Genomic DNA, 16,734 nt, shown 5'->3' on the forward strand with positions numbered 1-16,734 from the left:
TTCTGTAACGGTTGCACCGACGTTGCGTGCGGATAAGACGGCGAGACAATCACTCAGTGTCGAGTCGGAAGACACAGAATATCCCCAAGGGTTCTTGTCTTGCAGCAGATGTACGTTTGGTAATGTCCAAGAGAGGAGTTGCGGCGAAGCCGGAATGTTGAGTACGACAAACGGTTGGATGAAGAGTCGTCAGATTTGGGGGTGGATGAAAAAAGTGGCACAGCCAGCGGCCAACGTATGAATACAGTGAGCGATAGTACAGAAGACGATGTCAATGAGCTGGATGCCTGGAGAGGCGATAGCAGCACGCACAAAATGGAATTGCGGGCGGCGGCTGGTGATGATGGAGATGGCGGGCAGACTGGTGATGAAAGGATGTCGGATGCAACTGGGGTCACGAAGCTGGAGATGGAGACGGAGATGGACCGTGGACCGTGGACACATGTCCGATGTTGTCTGTTGTGCTGTGGTGCTGTGCAGGGTGGAGGACTCAACTGGATGGATGAATCAAATGCGTGATTGAGTGACTGAGTGGGGTCAGGGTCTGGTCTGGCCTGGTCTGGCCTGGCTGGCCTGGCTGGCCTGGCTGGCCTGGTTCAATTGGAATTGGCCAAGGCAAGGTCTGGTGGACAGGGCATCAGACAGAACAGAGCCGAATGATTTGCACAGACACCCAGTCCAACCAGACCATGCACTTCGCTATATGTTTGTCCTACAGAGCATTGAACATTGAAAAGAAAAGAAAATCTGGTGGCCACTATTCGTCTCTGTCGACTTCATACTCTCAGAGATGATGGTCTGTCAGTCATCACGTTGTCATCACGTTGTTGCCAGTCCGGTCAGCCAGAGTCGTCCTTTCCAATGAGAACGATCCAACCAATTTGGGAAGCAACGACCGATTTCGAATCGCCCTCCAATGGCAAAGCACAGACAGCAATTCCGACTGCGGGGACATTCAATATTGTCGGATGTCGATTCTGCCGTCAACATGAAGGCCACCAGACAACTCACAACTCTCCATCCATCACCAGACAGTGCCTAATGTACAATATGTCAGCATTGAATATCCTTTTCCAATGTTTGCTCTCTTCAACGCCCATGTCAGGCCGAACACGAATACTGCTACCAGTGTGGCGTTGCATCAGTGATGGAGCTCCCGCAAACACTCCAAGACTTGGCTTTTCCAACCCCTGTTTGTTGGCACCAGCGGCGTCGAGACCCTGATGAACCAATTCCAGCAAGAACCAGACATTGATCAGACATTGACCAGACATTGACCAGACATTGGGACCTGGAACAGCCGCTGTCAAGGTCTTCATACCGTGTCCATTTAGGGCATCACAGCTTCTGCGGCCACCAAATTTGGCCACGCGCCGTCATGCAGGCCACGCATCGGGACCGCAAATCCTGCCAGTTGGGGATGTGCTTGGCAGGGTTACTTGCAGCACTCAACACATGCACCAGACACTTGCAGAAGCTGACGACGCCTGCAAGACCTGAACCTAGCAGGGAAACCACAGCAAACTTGCTCCTGTTGACAAGGGTTACAAGGTTGGCAAGTTGGGTCAAGATTAAAGCTACGGAGCACCCAGAGCAGCATCTCACGCTCTAACACAACTCCACCACGTATGCCACGATACTTCACCACAGTTCAATCCATTGAACCTGTCGCACACTGCAGAGTAAAAGGCGCAATATTGGTTCTCCTTCGTACAGGCACGGCGCATCACTGTTGTTTCGTTCTCGTTTCTGTCCTGCCCACTGTATTTGACTCTCTGGCATTCTCTAGTTACTTTCCTATTCTTAGAACAGACTCACTTCACTGCCTCAATTAGTGGAGCATCAACACACGGCGGTATCCAAGGCGAGTGCTCCAAGTCCATCTTTATTTCGGCAAAACATGAATCCAGGCAGGATTTCTCGTATGAGGTGTGGATATCTGCCATGAACGGGACCTGGACACAGTAACGCAGGAGTAGTCCGTCCGTGCCCGTGGACTTTGACATTGAGGCTACGCAACATTGTATGATCCACAGGGTCCAGCAAGGTCAGATTCCGGACATCAGGTTCCGTCCAAATTACCAAAACTATACTTGGCCAGATTTATTAGCCATCGGCAAGGATGCTAGATCCACGAAAAGATCTGATGAAGCTCAGTATAGAGTAGAAGACGAAGTATTTCGCCGAGGTGACTAGCAGTCAGTCCTGTCGGTTCAGGTAGAATGGATCAGCAAAGTTGAGGACGAAGCTCACGAGTCGATATCGTTTCTCATAAATTACCATACTCTCAACGCAAAATTGGTGCAACCAAAAGAAACAAAATAGATCGCATTGTACGAAACGCCACGCCGGCAAAATGACAAAAATCATCACAAATGTCACATTTCAGTTTCCTTGACTGCATAAATTTGTCTTGCAGTACCCGGATACAGGGTAAGATGGTCGTGGTTGGGTTTCTTGTTCGAAATTTGCCAGCAAGACTTCTGGTGGCTCCCAGGTTAATCCTCGGAATTTGCACCTTCCCTGTCGGTCATGACAGCCATGACGGAATGGCGCGACATGATTCGCCTGAATTTCGATATTTTTTTCCTTTGAATGGATATGAAACTTTATCAAAAAGCGCCGTGAGATGGTGAGGGTCGAATAAACCATCTGTTCACCGAATACATCTTCAACTTTACCAGAGGTCTTGAAAGACTGCGAAACAGGATTCGTCTGCGCCGTGCAGTCGCGACAACATCGCGCTCAGACGAAGCCCACCTGAACGGTGTACTCTGGGCAGTTGCCACACCTGAGAGCGCAAAGGATTGACTGAGACTTACCTCTTGACCTGGCCGCCGGGATCCATTACAATCCATAGCATGTGCCCGGGCCCTGGACAGTCTTAGGAGGATACTTCAGTCCATTGCATATCTTTATCGATTTGTCAGGTAGTCGTACAACATCTGGGCACATTGCAGGATTCAAGATGAGCATCCCCAGTGAGCCTCCAGCCGACGTCATCAGTATTGGGGACAGCGACTACGAGCCGGAGCTTGAGCAGCAAGCGATTCCAGAGGCGAGTCTCGTCCAGGGGCAGAATGCGCCAGACGGCAGCCAGCTGTCAACTTCGCTTCAAAAGAGGCCACGAGACGATGGCGACGAAGACCTAGAATCTGACGGCTACTCGCCATCCCCTGATATGGATATTTCCCCCCCTCACCCCAAACGGACCAGGTTGAGCGCATCGCCATCCAACCAATCTCATCAAGTCTCTGAGGAGGGTGAAATCGATGAGTCTGAATCCGAAACCAACCCTCGCGCTGCTTTGGAAAGAGGCAAGGAGCCCATGCCTGGCAACGTAGCTGAGGCGACAAAACCGCCTGCTCCCTCCACCGCAGCTTCTTCTCCTTCGGGATCAAAGCCACCAACATCGGGCCATACAACCGACCAGGCTGAGGTAGACGGACCTGAACTTCTCGCAGGAGCCAGCGTGCCTCCCGAACCACCGACATACATGGCGGGCTCCGTATCGCTTGGCCTACCTGCCTTGTCGCCCAAGAAAGAAGGCTCGTGGCATGCTCGATTCAAGGACTGGGTCCAAGTATTTTGCAAGCACAACTCGCACAACGTCTCGGCCATTACCCCCAGAGTGGCTGTTGACGCATTTGTCTATTATCTGGAATCTTATAGCGGCCTGCGACAGTCTAAGAAAAAAGCTGCGAAACAGGTCGCAAGCAGGGTAGAGATGCAGAGCACGATACAGTCCACGATTGATGCGATCCAGCTGTCGACGGGCGCTAGTTCACGACAAGTGGCTCCCGAGCCATCGACGAATTTGAACTCTACAACACCAGCGGCACCACCGCAGGGCACCAGAGGGGAATCAGAAGAGGAAGGCGAGGTGCTAAGCAATGGTAGCCATACATCGCCAGAAGACTTGAAGCTCAAGAGACAAAACGGGGACGTCTCTATAGTCAGGGGGGGAGTGCCAACTGGCGCAGAGGAGCTGGAGCAGCAGCGAAGATACTTCCCGTCAGCTGCCGACCCAAGCAACATGTGCCTGCTCTGTGGTCTCGAGGGCCATAGAGCCATTCACTGTTCTCGGTCAAAATGCAGATTCTGTGATAGCTACGATCACTGGGACTTCTGCTGCCCCGGTATCCAGGAAAGATGCACCAAATGCCGTCAACTTGGCCACAAGGCCGCCACTTGTGTTGAAAAGCTGATACTGACAAAGGAAGAGGGACTGGTTTGCCTTTTCTGCAAGTCGACGGAGCACCTGGAAAATGACTGCACCGAGATTTGGCGATCATTTCACCCGGAAGCACAAACAATACACACGGTCGTGTATCTCCCCAGCTCATGCGCAGTGTGTGGTAGCAAAGACCACTTTTCGGGAGATTGTGGACAGCGGCGAGGGATATGCTCCAACCCTACGTGGTCTTTACAGAATCGCAGCCTATACATGGATCCCAAATGCGACGCACTATCCATCGAGGATGCTTCCAACCCAGGAGGCAACAAGAGGTCATTACGTGCCCCTGAAGCCAAGATTCGCGGCCACGCTGCGCGGACAGCCAATGTTCATTACTCAGAGAGCGACGACTCTGACGTTGAGTTCCTGGGCAAAAAGCCAGCCAGAGGTCCCAACATGAAGGGAGCGGTTGGTCAAATCCGCATGTCTAGCAATATTCAGTTGCCGCAGATGATGGGCAGTCACACGGTCAACAGCTTTCAACCACTCGCTGGGCAACCACCACTTCCTCCGGGACCGCCACCTTCAAGACCGTCCAGAGGCGGTGGCCAATCCAGCAGATACCCTCCTCCGCCTGGAGTCCGCGGATATCAATCCCAACCACCGGCCCCGCCACCCTCACTTCCTTCAAAACCGCCCCCATCGACACGAAGCTATCGCAACGTGCCACCACCCCCTCCCCCACCAGGACCAAGCGACGCGAACAGGCATAGAGGTGGACACGGCAGTCAAGGAGGGCGAGGGGGGAGAGGGGCTGGAGGAGGAGGAGGAGGAGGTGGTGGTGGTGGAAGGGGAGGCAGAGGCAGAGGCAGAGGTGGAGGAAGGGGCAGAGGGAGGTAGATGATGAGCTTGCAAACCATCATGTGAGGGAAGCATTGCATCAACATTCATGGGTTTTGGTGTGGCAGCAACTGGGTGACACCCGGTGGATTTTGCGTTTCTGTATGAACCAAAGAAGGTTGGCGGACTTGTTTTATGCATATATAGAGATTCAGATACCCAATGATAAGGTGTGGCAGCCGTGTGGTGGCAGTTTTGACTTGAACAAAGGGACTCGGGTTCTCAAAAAGTGATTAGGGCTAGCGGCGTTGGTCACAGGAGAAGATGTTTAAAGCCACAGAATGGCTCGCTTGCAGGGACTCAGGCGAAACCATTTTGAAATTTGTGGGTGTGAAGCAGCAAAAATGCCTTGCGCAGTACGGAGTATAGCAAACTTGACGGGATGAAAATGTTTGTGATCAGCATGATGCGCATGGGGTTCGTTACGCGATGCAAAAGTGATTGGTCCGACAGGGTTGTTTCGTTTCAACGCGCAGGAAACGTCACGAACGCCACAAGCTATCTTTGGCTGGATAATTTTTTGACAAGAACCGCGCATGATGATGGGCGTTGAGGCGCAGGATGGAGAATGAGAAGTGATGGGTTTCTTTGACACGTGGGATGCAGACGCACGGCAACATGAAGCATGAAGGCATGAAATATAGTCGTGGAGTTTATTGAGCTGCGACGATGACTCTTACAAGGTTTTTTACTTGATAGGTTGTACGTCATGTCAAGGTGGATTGCGATGTGATTTATGCGCAGTGAACTGGCAGCCAGATATTCAGCATGTAAGACAAAAGGAAACATTTCGGAGCCATCATGATATTAATACTGTACTCGGTTGTTACCAGACATTTTCAAATCGAAGCTGTAAATCTGTAATCGCGCTTAGCAGCCACAAGGGGAATCAACCGCGTACCATCCATCATCCATCTACTTTTCTTTCTTCAATGCGCGTGTTTCGCGTCCCAACAAGGCCCACTGATTGGCCACACCGACCGTTTCTCAGACCAAAACGGCTCCCCGCGTCAAGTGCCGTGTGTCGCTCTACAAAAATGCGGGGCAACTTTCAACGTCCTGTTTCTCCATTCAGACGACCAACTTCCTTTTGGCTGATGACCCCATGTAACTACTAACCGGGGTAACTGCACATGGAAGCCGATCCAACTGGTTGAACCGACTTCATCGCTGCACGGCGGTGGGAACTCGCTGCAATCATGGCCGGCACGGGCTCCCGACGCGGTGTCGCGACGCCTGAAAGCATGGTGTCCTGGCCAATTGTTAGGTGTGCATATATGCAGGTTGGTTTTGCGTGTAGGGTGACTCAGAGCCAGTCGATTTTGGGGCTGGCTTCGCGAACGAGACGGATTTGAGAAACAGATGGGAAAGGGGAGGGAGAGTGGCGAGGCGGGTGATCAGTTGGATGGTGGCCGGATATATACCCTTGGGGTTTGTGGCCTTGTTCTTTCGGTCTTTGCTGTTTAGATATTTGGTTTGTGTGAGTTTGTGCCTGATTAGGTGTCTTGTCTTTGAGATTGAGATTAAGATTTTGAGTTGAGACTTGATGCTATTGACTTACACGGACGCCATCACTTACCGTCTTTGAGATATTCACCATCTTGCGATTTGAAACTGCTCATAACAATTACTGGTATTATCCAACTGCATCCTTCGACATCAACACTGGTTGCTATCAACTCATTCTTCGCTATACTAAACAAACTGGTTCATACCCAACGACATCTCTTGAGATATCTAAACACTGGTTATATCCAACTTTCAACATCTAACACTGGTTTATACACAACTTCATCCTGGAGATATCTAAACAACAAACTTGGTATTATTCAACTACATCCTTTGACATATCGAAACAACACTGGTCCCTATCCAACTCGATCCTTCATCATCCAAAAAACTGATTGATACCACCTCCATCCTTCGACATCAAACACTGTTGATATCAACTCCATCTTCATCAGCCCCCACGCCATGAACACATCATGTCATCCACCGAACAACTCTTCATCTCCCTCCTAAGGAGCGACCACATCAAAGACCACCTCTTCCCCAACCTCTCCACCGCAGACATCGCCTCCGTCCGCCAAACCTCCTCCGCATGCTGCAACCTCGTCACCAAGCGCCTCTTCACCCGCATCACCACAACCTTCACGTCCGCCACCTTCACCAAGCCCAGCCGCGTCGCCGCCCTCAACCGCATCGGCCACCACATCGAGCACCTCACCTTTTACATGCCTCACTCGGACGCTACCTTTCTGCCGCCGCTGGTGCACCCGCTCACCGGACAGGAGATATGTTTTCTGTATACGCCTCACACGAGCATGAGCTCCGTGCTCACTCGCCGCAAGTACGCCAACACAGAACTGGGCGACATCTTGACGCAGCAGTATCCGCCGCTCTTTCACGCCGCCACCAATGTCCCCAGCTTCATCCACGCCTTCAAGTCGCTCCCCAACATGCGGCACTTGACTGTCCGGTGTCCCGGGCAGGATCCCCGCGAGAGATATAGACGGGATATCGTCGACTATGCGCTTATTAGTCTGCGAATTGCCGTGGAACGAGCACCGCTCGACAAGCTTAACAAGTTGAGTCTATCGTCGCTTCACCCAGCGGCGTTCAACTACCTCCGTCACACTCAAGGGTTCGGATCCGTCCCCTCAGCAGGAAAACGCTGGAAACAAATCAAGAAGCTCAACATATCGGTTGAATCGTGGGACTTTTACGGCCCCTCCCCAGGACTGGATCACCTGAAAATCATTGACGACTACGTCCGCTTCTTTGCACCGTCCCTCGAGAAATTCAGCTTCTCATGGATAGGAGTTAAGGGTCCCTGCCCCGCGGCCCTGTCATCCGATCCGCTCTTTGCGCCGCCAAGATCAACCAAGAAGCTCTTCCACGAAGTCACTTCGCCCATGTCGCCATTACCAACACGCCCTCCCAGAGCACCAATTCACTTCCCCAAGCTGCGGTACCTGCAGATCCGCAACTCCGCCATGAACGCCCCCCAGCTCAGCGATCTGATCAAGTCGCACAGCTCTACCGTCAAGGAATTCGACTTTGAGAACGTCGTGCTCACCAACAATGGCAGCTGGGATGATGCGCTTTCGCCACTGAATAGAGATGATTCCTGGAGGAGGAGTCTGGCAGCCTCGTCGGAGTGCAGCCTTGTTACGTGCGAGAGCGACGAGGAACTTCCTAGTCCGAGCGCGGCGGTGGAAGCAGCGAGCAGGGAGTTATTGGACATGGATCTCGGTGGGCTGGACTTCTCGGAGGAGGAGAGAGGTGTGATGGCGGCGTTGTCCGAGACGGCTGCGTGCCTGGCGAGGCCAGATGAGAGCGCTAGCTTCACGACCAAGTTGCGCAAGAGGACGAGGAGGAGACGCAGAAAGAATGACGAAAAGTCTGATTCTCGCCCGTCGTCAAGCCATGAGAGGAAGGTATCGAAGCCGAAGCCCAAGGCATCGTTTGAATCTGACGGGCCTACACTTGCACCAGCTTCACCACGGCACGACATCACGGCACCGATTCTCATCTCAGATCCTCACCCTGTCCTCCTCCAACCAACTGTATACGATCCATCTCGCACTCACGACGACGAGATATCACCCGTGCAGCGCAATATTGAGCAAGAAGAAGCGCACAGATTACTAGCCGAAGACGCAGCAGCAAGGGTGAGCGCGCTGCAAAAGGCCAAGGAGGCAGTCCTCTCGAAACTGAGCAGGGAGTTTTGCGCCAAGCGCACCAAGGCTGTGGATGCGGTGGCGGCGTGTAGGACCATGGCTGGGAGGGAGTGGACGAACGGCATGTGTGCGCGGGACATGGTTGTCGAGGATAGGGCGAGGATGGAGAGTCGGAGTGCGTTGGTGCCGCTGATGTTTAGTCGTTCGTGAAGTTGAAAGGTGTTGTGATGACTGGGCCATGGGTTTTTTTTTACGATTTGTAATGATGTCTCATGACTTCATGACCTTCTTTTTTTGTATTGAATACTTTTCTTATTTGTTCATCTTTTCTTATTTTGTATATTTCATGGCTTGTGGTCATTCGTTACATACCTGGCAGTCTTTGCTATAACCTTCTTTGAACTCATTTGCTCATTATCCTCGCACGTCATTCCGTGAAGTGATCCATACACATAATTACTTGCGAACATACAGTAAATACATACCCAATCCTATACATGCCCACATCTTTAAATCACCCACTCTCCTTGATAACCGTCTCCATAGCCTTAACATAATCCTTCACCTCCTTCGCCCCCGTCAGCGTAATATCCCTCCTCTTCCCCTCCACCACCACCACAGGCACGGCATCACAATCCATAGCAACCTCCCTCAACCTCGCCTTCGCATCCCTCAACCCCATCTCCTTATCCTCAACCAGCTTCTTCGCCTCGTCTTCCCCTATCCCAGCGTCCACACACGCCTCCACCAGCGTCTCATCCGCAGACGGGTGCTTCGCCTCCTCAAAGTACCGCCTGTACAGACCTTCCACCAGGCGGCCCGTCACTTCTGGTCCCTTGTCCTGCTGGACCTGCTGAATCACGCGGTGCGCGTGGAGCGTGTTGCCCATTTTACCTGTAAAATTGAGCTTGACGCCGTGAGGCTCGAGGAGCGACGTCATGTGCGCTTGGTAGGCTTCCTGGGCGGCTTGGTTGTCAAAGTGCTTTTCGTGGAGGTACCATTCCTGCTTGTCGGTGGTGTCGGCGAAGTCGGGGAATAGTTGGAAGGGTTCGAAGTGCAGGGTGAAAGTTACTGGTGGTGAGGTGCTACGGACTTGGGTGAGGGCTTCTTCTAGCCTGGGGGTTGTTAGTGTGGTGTGATGGACAGAGGAATGCGAACGGACCTCTTCTTTGCTAAATATGTCCTGTGGGAGTTAGCTTTTTGTTTCTGGAATATGTGACTTGAGCTGCGGTTGATGGGGCTGAGATTGGGTACTTGCCATGGACAGATGGTGTCGAGTGTAAATGAGACTTGAGATTCATACATGGCCGCTGCTGTGAAGGGTAGTTGCAAGGTATGAGACGTAATGTATATTTCAAACGTAGTCGCTTCGATTTCCCTTATTGATGAAAGCCGTGCCGTTTGACCTCATAAAAAGGTAGTTGAAGTTGATGAATAATCGACGTCACAGCATCAACGTTGTTCATGCGGGGTGAGGGGAGCCACCTCGTCCATCCATCCGAGGTCTACACCCAAACGGCAACTAGTTTCCACAATCCAATGACCTGCTTGCAAGTGAATCGCTTTATGAGGGTATCTCATCCACAATGTATATACAGCCATATAGATACACTATTTAGTCAAACGTCATCTTCGAACCCGTATGCTTCACTACCGCACCCGTTAACCTCGCGACCTGAATATCCGCCGCCTCCTTGAGAGGCTTATCCGCCTTTTCTTGTGTCTCAGCCTTTTCGCCATTCTTCTCACCAGCTCTGTCATCTCTCGACTTGAATCCATTTCTTCCTTGCTGTCTCGGTTTCCTCTCACCATCGTTCGCCTGTCTCTTCTGGGCATCCTTGCCGAAACGCTTCTTGTACCGGGTCTGGTCATCCTCGGCCAGTTCCAGCTTGAGTTCTCGGCCCAGCATGCGGTTCACCCACCACTTTCTCGTCTTGAACTGCTTCTGCTGATCCTTCTTCTTGCCATCGGCATCCTCGCCGTCCTCACCCTCCTTGAAGTCATCTTCCGTTTCAACCGCCTCCTTCACCTTGACGAATCCCTTCACAGCCCACGCAGCAGCTTCAGGTTCCTTGAACTTGACCCAGCCGTAACCCTTGCACTTTCCGGTGTCTTCAAACGTGGCAATCTTGACCCAATCAATTTCTCCGCACTTTTCAAAGTTCCTCCACACGTCCTCCTCGGTCGTCTTGAAGCTCATATTTCCGACGAATATTTTCCGGCTAGCATTGGGGTCGACGTCGTTCTTCTGCTCGCCGCCGTGCTTCACTTTGCCATCGGGTCCGGTTTCCACCGCTTCAGGCTCCTTCTCCTTGGCGGGTCGGCCTTCAAACGACTTGGAGTCTTTGATAAGAAGTTTTCGGTGGCCGAGCTCTGTCTCCGACAATGCAATGGCGGCGACCTTGCCGCCAATGTCTGTGAAGTCAATGTAGGCAAAGCCCTTGTTGGCAGGCTTTTGGGTCTTGTCCCGGTTGGGGTCTTTTGACGTGGGTATCTTTATTCTCGTGATGGAGTCTTCGGTAATTACGCCACCAGAATTATCGACGAGCCATTGTCGCAACTCTGCAGCTGTGACTGTGAAGGGTAGATTGCCCACCCAAATGCCGTGCTCCGATCTGACCTTGTCTTTCTTGTCCTTTTGTTCCTCGTCGCCGTCGGCCTTTTCTTTCTCGTCGTCGCTATCGTTCTTTGCGGGGAGGGGCTTTCCCTTTTTCAGAGCACGACGTGCTCGCTTGGATGGCGGTTCAGGAAGCGCCAGATCGACTTCAATTTCGTCCATGGCGGACTTGCGCTTGGCGGATGCGGCATTGTCGCCGTCTTGGAGGACCGGCTCTTCCGTTACGGTCGCCATTGATGTCCTAATATCCTAGGAATGCCTGATATATTCGAATGGTAGAGATGAAATGTCAAGGCAATTCTCTAGCGTACGAGGTTGCTGCCAATTTGTGGGATCCTAAACACCTGGTCCAGCCAAAGAAAAAAAAAAGTCAATACAAGCCGCCAGAAATTTTCCCATGCCAACAACTGATACCGATAAGCTGCCGGCGTTGTGGGCCACGCGGGAGGGGTCCGAGAGTGGGGCGCTTTCGCCCAGGCGAATCTGGAGTATCAAAGGATTTTACCCTGGAGCGAATGGGATGCGTCCGGCCCTTTCTTCTTGCTCCTGCAAAGTGTCATTTCTGTTGGCATGGCATAATTAGTGCTGCCTGTAGAATACTGACGATGTATCTGGCATATATTCGAAGCGCACAAGGTGAGTAATTGTGATACTTGGCGGCGATATCCTGCACAAGTGGCATGCACACTCATTCTGACATCAGCCAACAGCAGCTATAGAGTGTTGCAACCTACGGAGACCAATCCTGACTTGCTTTATTGGTTTCCGAGCATAAACTCCGGTAGGGTGTTTGGCCAGTGACTGTCACATTTGATCCTGTGGCAATGGATGGGTCGTGGCAGAGTAAGAAGATGGACTCGCCATTTGATGCCTCTCTGCATTGTGCAACGCTGACTGCATCCCAGCACCAACTCACGGTAGAAAGCTATCGTACCATCCAACGGCAGGCTACATTCCTGGAGAGGACCAACAATGCAGAGAACTGCCGAGATAACACAATATAGCCGATCCTCTCACCTGCTCATGTCCCAAGATGCGAACTGGGAGGCCACGAAGCGGCAAATTGCAGCTGTTGGATGTGATGGATCAAATAGATGGACCAAGCACCAACATAAGGCCAGGAACTTCGCGACAGTTGAAGCAAGGGCAAGTTACGGCAAAAGCGAACTGCCCGTGTCCCACCAGTGCGGAGAGCTAAGCTCACTTGGCGTGGCAGCTTGTCTTACACACTGCTTCAGATTCGACCATGCGCCTGGATCAAGACAGTTGGAATGAAGCGTCTGGTGTTTTTACGGAAACCACATATGCAATTGCAGGAGACTGGGATAGAATGTATGTTCTCCCTCCCAGCCAGAACGAAGCACATGGCTCTTGCAGTGAGATACAGCTGATGGAGGATTGAGTTTGCCGCCGAATTAGCTCTTGTGTCGGACAAGGGGCTTGAACGGAGTAATAACTAATCTATTAATTAGTCCGGAACCGCGGCCGAGGTAGTATCTGGAGTCTGGGCATTTGCATAGCACCAGTGCAAATCTCGTAGGAGCAACCGATAAATGGTGGATAAGCGGATCGCTTGCTGCACGGATCAAATTGCAATCCAAGCGAGGACACAAACATATTACATACATGAAGGCGATGCGACGCTTGCGGCAAGGCTTTGCCTCTGGAGCGAACTTGATTATGGATTGCTTCGTCACTGGCGGTGCATAAAACTATTCACTGGCAGAAACAACGGGATAGAGTTTAATGCCAAAACATCAAGTTGTTTTTATTTCGAGATGCAGGCACTTCGGCCTCTCAGTGAGCCTGGCGTGGGCAGCACAGAAATTACAGCCTGTGGTCAAAGGTATTTGAACATATCCAAGTATACACTATCGCAGCTCAATATGCCTCAGCACACAACGCGATATGCGATACCTTTCCTTGTTGAAATACTTCTGACCCCCCACTGTAGCACACAGCCGGGGGCGGATCTGTCCCGATTTCTTTGTTCAAAGTTGAATGCTTCCAGATCTGCCCGAGAAGAGAGTGTGGGTGGTGGCTGATGGTGGCTGCAAGGTTGGGCCACCAGTGTTGGAAGTTGGAACCTGGAAGAACGGCAAATATTGATTGACGGAAAAAGACTTGCTGACCAGACAGTTGGTTCACAACTTGGGAGGATGAGAGTGCTCGACACAATGTTTGACATGGTGGAGGAGCGTAACTGGGACCAGACTGGATCATTGATGGGTGCTCATGATCAATTGATCCGCTGGCGGGGCAGATCAACGCTAACGCAGCTAAAGCTTAGCTGACCGGCACCTGAGTGAGGAAGCAAGAGGCTCATGAAAGCCCCAATTGGCATGCGAGACAACCTAAAAAGCACTAGCGCAGGCGCCACGCCGACCATCACGTGTGACAAGTTCAGAGATTGGTGGGGGATGATGTGCCGTACAGTTCTCCGTACTGCCCTCGAAACTTGCAATCTCAACGTCAGTTTTAAGTTGTCTGGTGCCTGTGCTCGTCGGGCGGTGCAGTCCGGATTATAGCCCAGCCTGATTAGTGGAGGAGGTCAATGTGTCCAAGTTCCATGTCATGTCAAGTTAATGTCGCATCTCGGTGCCCATATTTCTGCCTTTTTGTTTGGCTGTCGGGCCAGTGCCCCAGTTCCAGGTTGAAGTCGAGCTGTTCCAGTGCAAGCACGGTGCTCTGGCGGATGCATTGCACCGCACCGCACCAAAACTAAACCAACCAGACATTGAACCTGGAAAACTTGACTGAACTAAACGCCAGGCAATAGGCTCGGGTCCAGATTTCAGCACACCAGACATGCACCAGACGGAGCCAGTCGGTGGGTGGCGCTTGGCCCCGGCTGGGCTGATCTGTGCTGTACTTGGGGTTTCATCAATGATCCGGCGCAGCCTCTCTTTTTCCATGTTCCCATTTGATGTCCCGCCTAAGTCGACTGGACCCGGCTGTGGTCTGTGTGTAAGAATTGCGTCGTCTGCGTCGCCTGCATTGCCTTCCGAACCAGTTGACGGTCAGCCGCCCAACCAGCAGCCAGAAGCCGTCAATGGTCCAGTCCCTCGTCCATGTCAGACCCTGTCGAGCCACGCCAGACCATGCCAAACCAAAATGCCCCCATCCTTGCATATCCATGTCTGGCCTTTTCCGCATTTTTTGTTGTCGTCGGCGTTGTCGTCTGCTGTTCCCTTCACCATTGCCATTTCAGCCCTTGCACCAGAATCTCATAAACAATCTCAACCCACTCGCTGCTCTCCACCACCCTGGCCACAGCAACATTGCCAGACGCTACGCTACGCTGCCTCTCTCCACTCCCCCATTCGCCTCATCATTTGCGAACCTTGACCCGACCGTACTTTTTTTCCCTCCGGTCCCTTGTCCTGCCCTTGTGTTCTTGGGCTGTTGCGCATGGCACCCGACTTCCCTGGCCCACCCATGCCTCACTTTAGTCTCTGACCGCCTTCGAGTCTGGTTCGGTCGCCTGTGATTTGCAGGCTGCTTGCATTGTCCACAATCCATCACATTGCAACTTTCCCAGCTTGCGTTTTCATTTCCCCTCACGCACTTGCCTTCAACATACCTCCCATCCACCACAACAAACACATCGCAAACAGTTTGCACTCGCTCCTGCAACGGCAACGACCACGGCATCCGCTATACTGTATCGCTGACGAGGGCTTCGCTGAGAAACTGCACAGCTTGGTGAAGCTCTGCTTGACCGACCCGTCGTCCTCATCGACGCCACCGCTGATGGTATTCACCTCGGTCGACCGGCCATTTGCATCATGAACGTTTTGTTGTCGTCGCAACCGCCAGTCTTCCCTCACCATCACGAAAACCCTCGCTTGTCCCCTCAACGCTCTGGTAAGTTTTTCTGTCCCAGGCGGGCCGGTCGATCCGTTGACCTCCTTTTCCTCTGCCGGAACTTGTGGCTTCTCCTGTCCATCATCGGGTTCAACTGTGGCTAACTGGCAAACAGCTTCACCACTGCTCAGCATGGCAAATCGGAAGCGAAAAGCTGACGATGACGGGGATGAGACCATGTCCCCATTGAGCTCGCCTGCCATCTCTGCCAGACCACTTGCCCGCCCGTCGAAAAAGGTCAGATCCAACGAGCTCACTGGTCGACCCCTTGCGCTTCCCCGACTCCTTGAGACTCTCGATGCCAGCCAGCTGAGGATGGTGCTGGAAAGGATATGCGATCACCATCCGGATATTGGCCAGGAAGTTGTCTCTGGAGCTCCTCGACCTTCGGTGTCTTCTTCCCTAAACGTTTTGCGGGACTATCACAACAAGCTAAAGGAAGCCGTACCCTATGGTGAATCCAGTCCCGAGTATACCTATTACCGAGTCAAGGAACCCTTGGTGGCCCTCATAGATGCCCTGTCCGATTTTACACCTCAATATCTCCCGCCTACCGAGACACAACCGACTACATCGCTACAATTTCTTGACGGTGCCACGAAGCTTATCCACGAACTTCCCGACTGGGAACCCCAGGCCTATCGCCACCACAAGGAGACGGCATACGATGACATTTCTCGAGCCTGGGCTTTGGTCATCACTGAGGCCGGCAAACGAGGCGGCGGATTCAACTTGCATACCGGCCGATGGGACCAGACCCTGGCTCAGCACAATGAACAATCAGGGGGGCGCCTCGGCACCGCCATGTCCGCTATGGCCAACAGTGTAGGTTGGATGGGCCCTGGAGCGAACGCACAAGGAAACTCGTCGGAACAACATTCAATTTTGAATCAACTCATGTCCGGTGCTTATGGATCTCCTGTGCGGGTTGGACCCTGGTGAAAAAAAAAACAGCCTATTCTCTACACATCTAAACCGAACAAAACTGGCATCTTGTTTCTGACGACGCCGTCACGGACAAAACTATTTCATGACAGATGATGACAACCTTTGTTTTGCATTACAGGACAGGCAGCATAGACTTGGGAGTTCATACTTCATGCACAAACTGGATGAATTTGGCGTTTTGCTGTTTGTTACCCCTTGGTTGCATTTTTTACCACTGATTTTTTTAAGGGCACCAGCAATTTCCGTTTCACTGTTCTTCATTGAGGGAGGTCTTCTTATTGTTATAGTTTTTATTTGATGTTTTTTTCTCCCTGAATGACAGCGGTCCCTTCTGTATGTACATAACCATTACACTCTGTAGGTAGCAAATTCTTGGCAAAGAGAATATTTACGCCTTGAGGTAATATGCATGGAATTTCCTCCTCACTTCTAAATAGCGAATTGCTCGATGTTCATTGGGTCAAAGAAGGGATCGAGCCCTCAGAAGGCGCTTGGGTAGTTGACATGCTTTATCGTGATCCCGCAAATTCCGCCTGCAGACC

The 16,734-nt window shown here is 52.0% G+C and overlaps 6 protein-coding genes across 6 annotated transcripts; 4 read left to right on the forward strand and 2 right to left on the reverse strand.

Annotated features, from left to right (window-relative positions):
• Positions 1–2,968: 2,968 nt before the first annotated feature.
• VFPPC_14183 (zinc knuckle domain-containing protein) lies at positions 2,969–5,077 on the forward strand (the record flags this gene model as incomplete). Its single annotated transcript, XM_018291953.1, has 1 exon — positions 2,969–5,077. One exon carries the CDS (start codon positions 2,969–2,971, stop codon positions 5,075–5,077), a length of 2,109 nt encoding a protein of 702 aa, XP_018139809.1.
• A 1,985-nt stretch (positions 5,078–7,062) lies between these two features.
• On the forward strand, positions 7,063–8,970 carry VFPPC_14184 (hypothetical protein; the record flags this gene model as incomplete). Its single annotated transcript, XM_018291954.1, has 1 exon — positions 7,063–8,970. One exon carries the CDS (start codon positions 7,063–7,065, stop codon positions 8,968–8,970), a length of 1,908 nt encoding a protein of 635 aa, XP_018139808.1.
• Positions 8,971–9,274: 304 nt separating this feature from the next.
• On the reverse strand, positions 9,275–11,611 carry VFPPC_07217 (RNA binding protein Rnp24; the record flags this gene model as incomplete). The annotated part of the gene is made up of 3 exons (XM_022428548.1): positions 9,275–9,875; positions 9,923–9,943; positions 10,386–11,611. 3 exons carry the CDS (start codon positions 11,609–11,611, stop codon positions 9,275–9,277), a joined length of 1,848 nt encoding a protein of 615 aa, XP_022284165.1.
• Positions 11,612–12,349: 738 nt separating this feature from the next.
• VFPPC_16607 (hypothetical protein) lies at positions 12,350–12,652 on the forward strand (the record flags this gene model as incomplete). The annotated part of the gene is made up of 1 exon (XM_018294360.1): positions 12,350–12,652. The coding sequence occupies one exon, from the start codon at positions 12,350–12,352 to the stop codon at positions 12,650–12,652; it is 303 nt and encodes a 100-aa protein (XP_018139806.1).
• A 606-nt stretch (positions 12,653–13,258) lies between these two features.
• Positions 13,259–13,600, reverse strand: VFPPC_18093 (hypothetical protein; the record flags this gene model as incomplete). Its single annotated transcript, XM_022429749.1, has 1 exon — positions 13,259–13,600. The coding sequence occupies one exon, from the start codon at positions 13,598–13,600 to the stop codon at positions 13,259–13,261; it is 342 nt and encodes a 113-aa protein (XP_022285161.1).
• A 1,565-nt stretch (positions 13,601–15,165) lies between these two features.
• VFPPC_18094 (nuclear envelope protein Cut8) lies at positions 15,166–16,186 on the forward strand (the record flags this gene model as incomplete). Its single annotated transcript, XM_022429750.1, has 2 exons — positions 15,166–15,244; positions 15,360–16,186. The coding sequence occupies 2 exons, from the start codon at positions 15,166–15,168 to the stop codon at positions 16,184–16,186; spliced, it is 906 nt and encodes a 301-aa protein (XP_022285162.1).
• Positions 16,187–16,734: the final 548 nt, after the last annotated feature.

Source organism: Pochonia chlamydosporia, chromosome 7, assembly GCF_001653235.2.
Source record: "Pochonia chlamydosporia 170 chromosome 7, whole genome shotgun sequence".
In the NCBI taxonomy this organism is placed as follows: domain Eukaryota; kingdom Fungi; phylum Ascomycota; class Sordariomycetes; order Hypocreales; family Clavicipitaceae; genus Pochonia; species Pochonia chlamydosporia.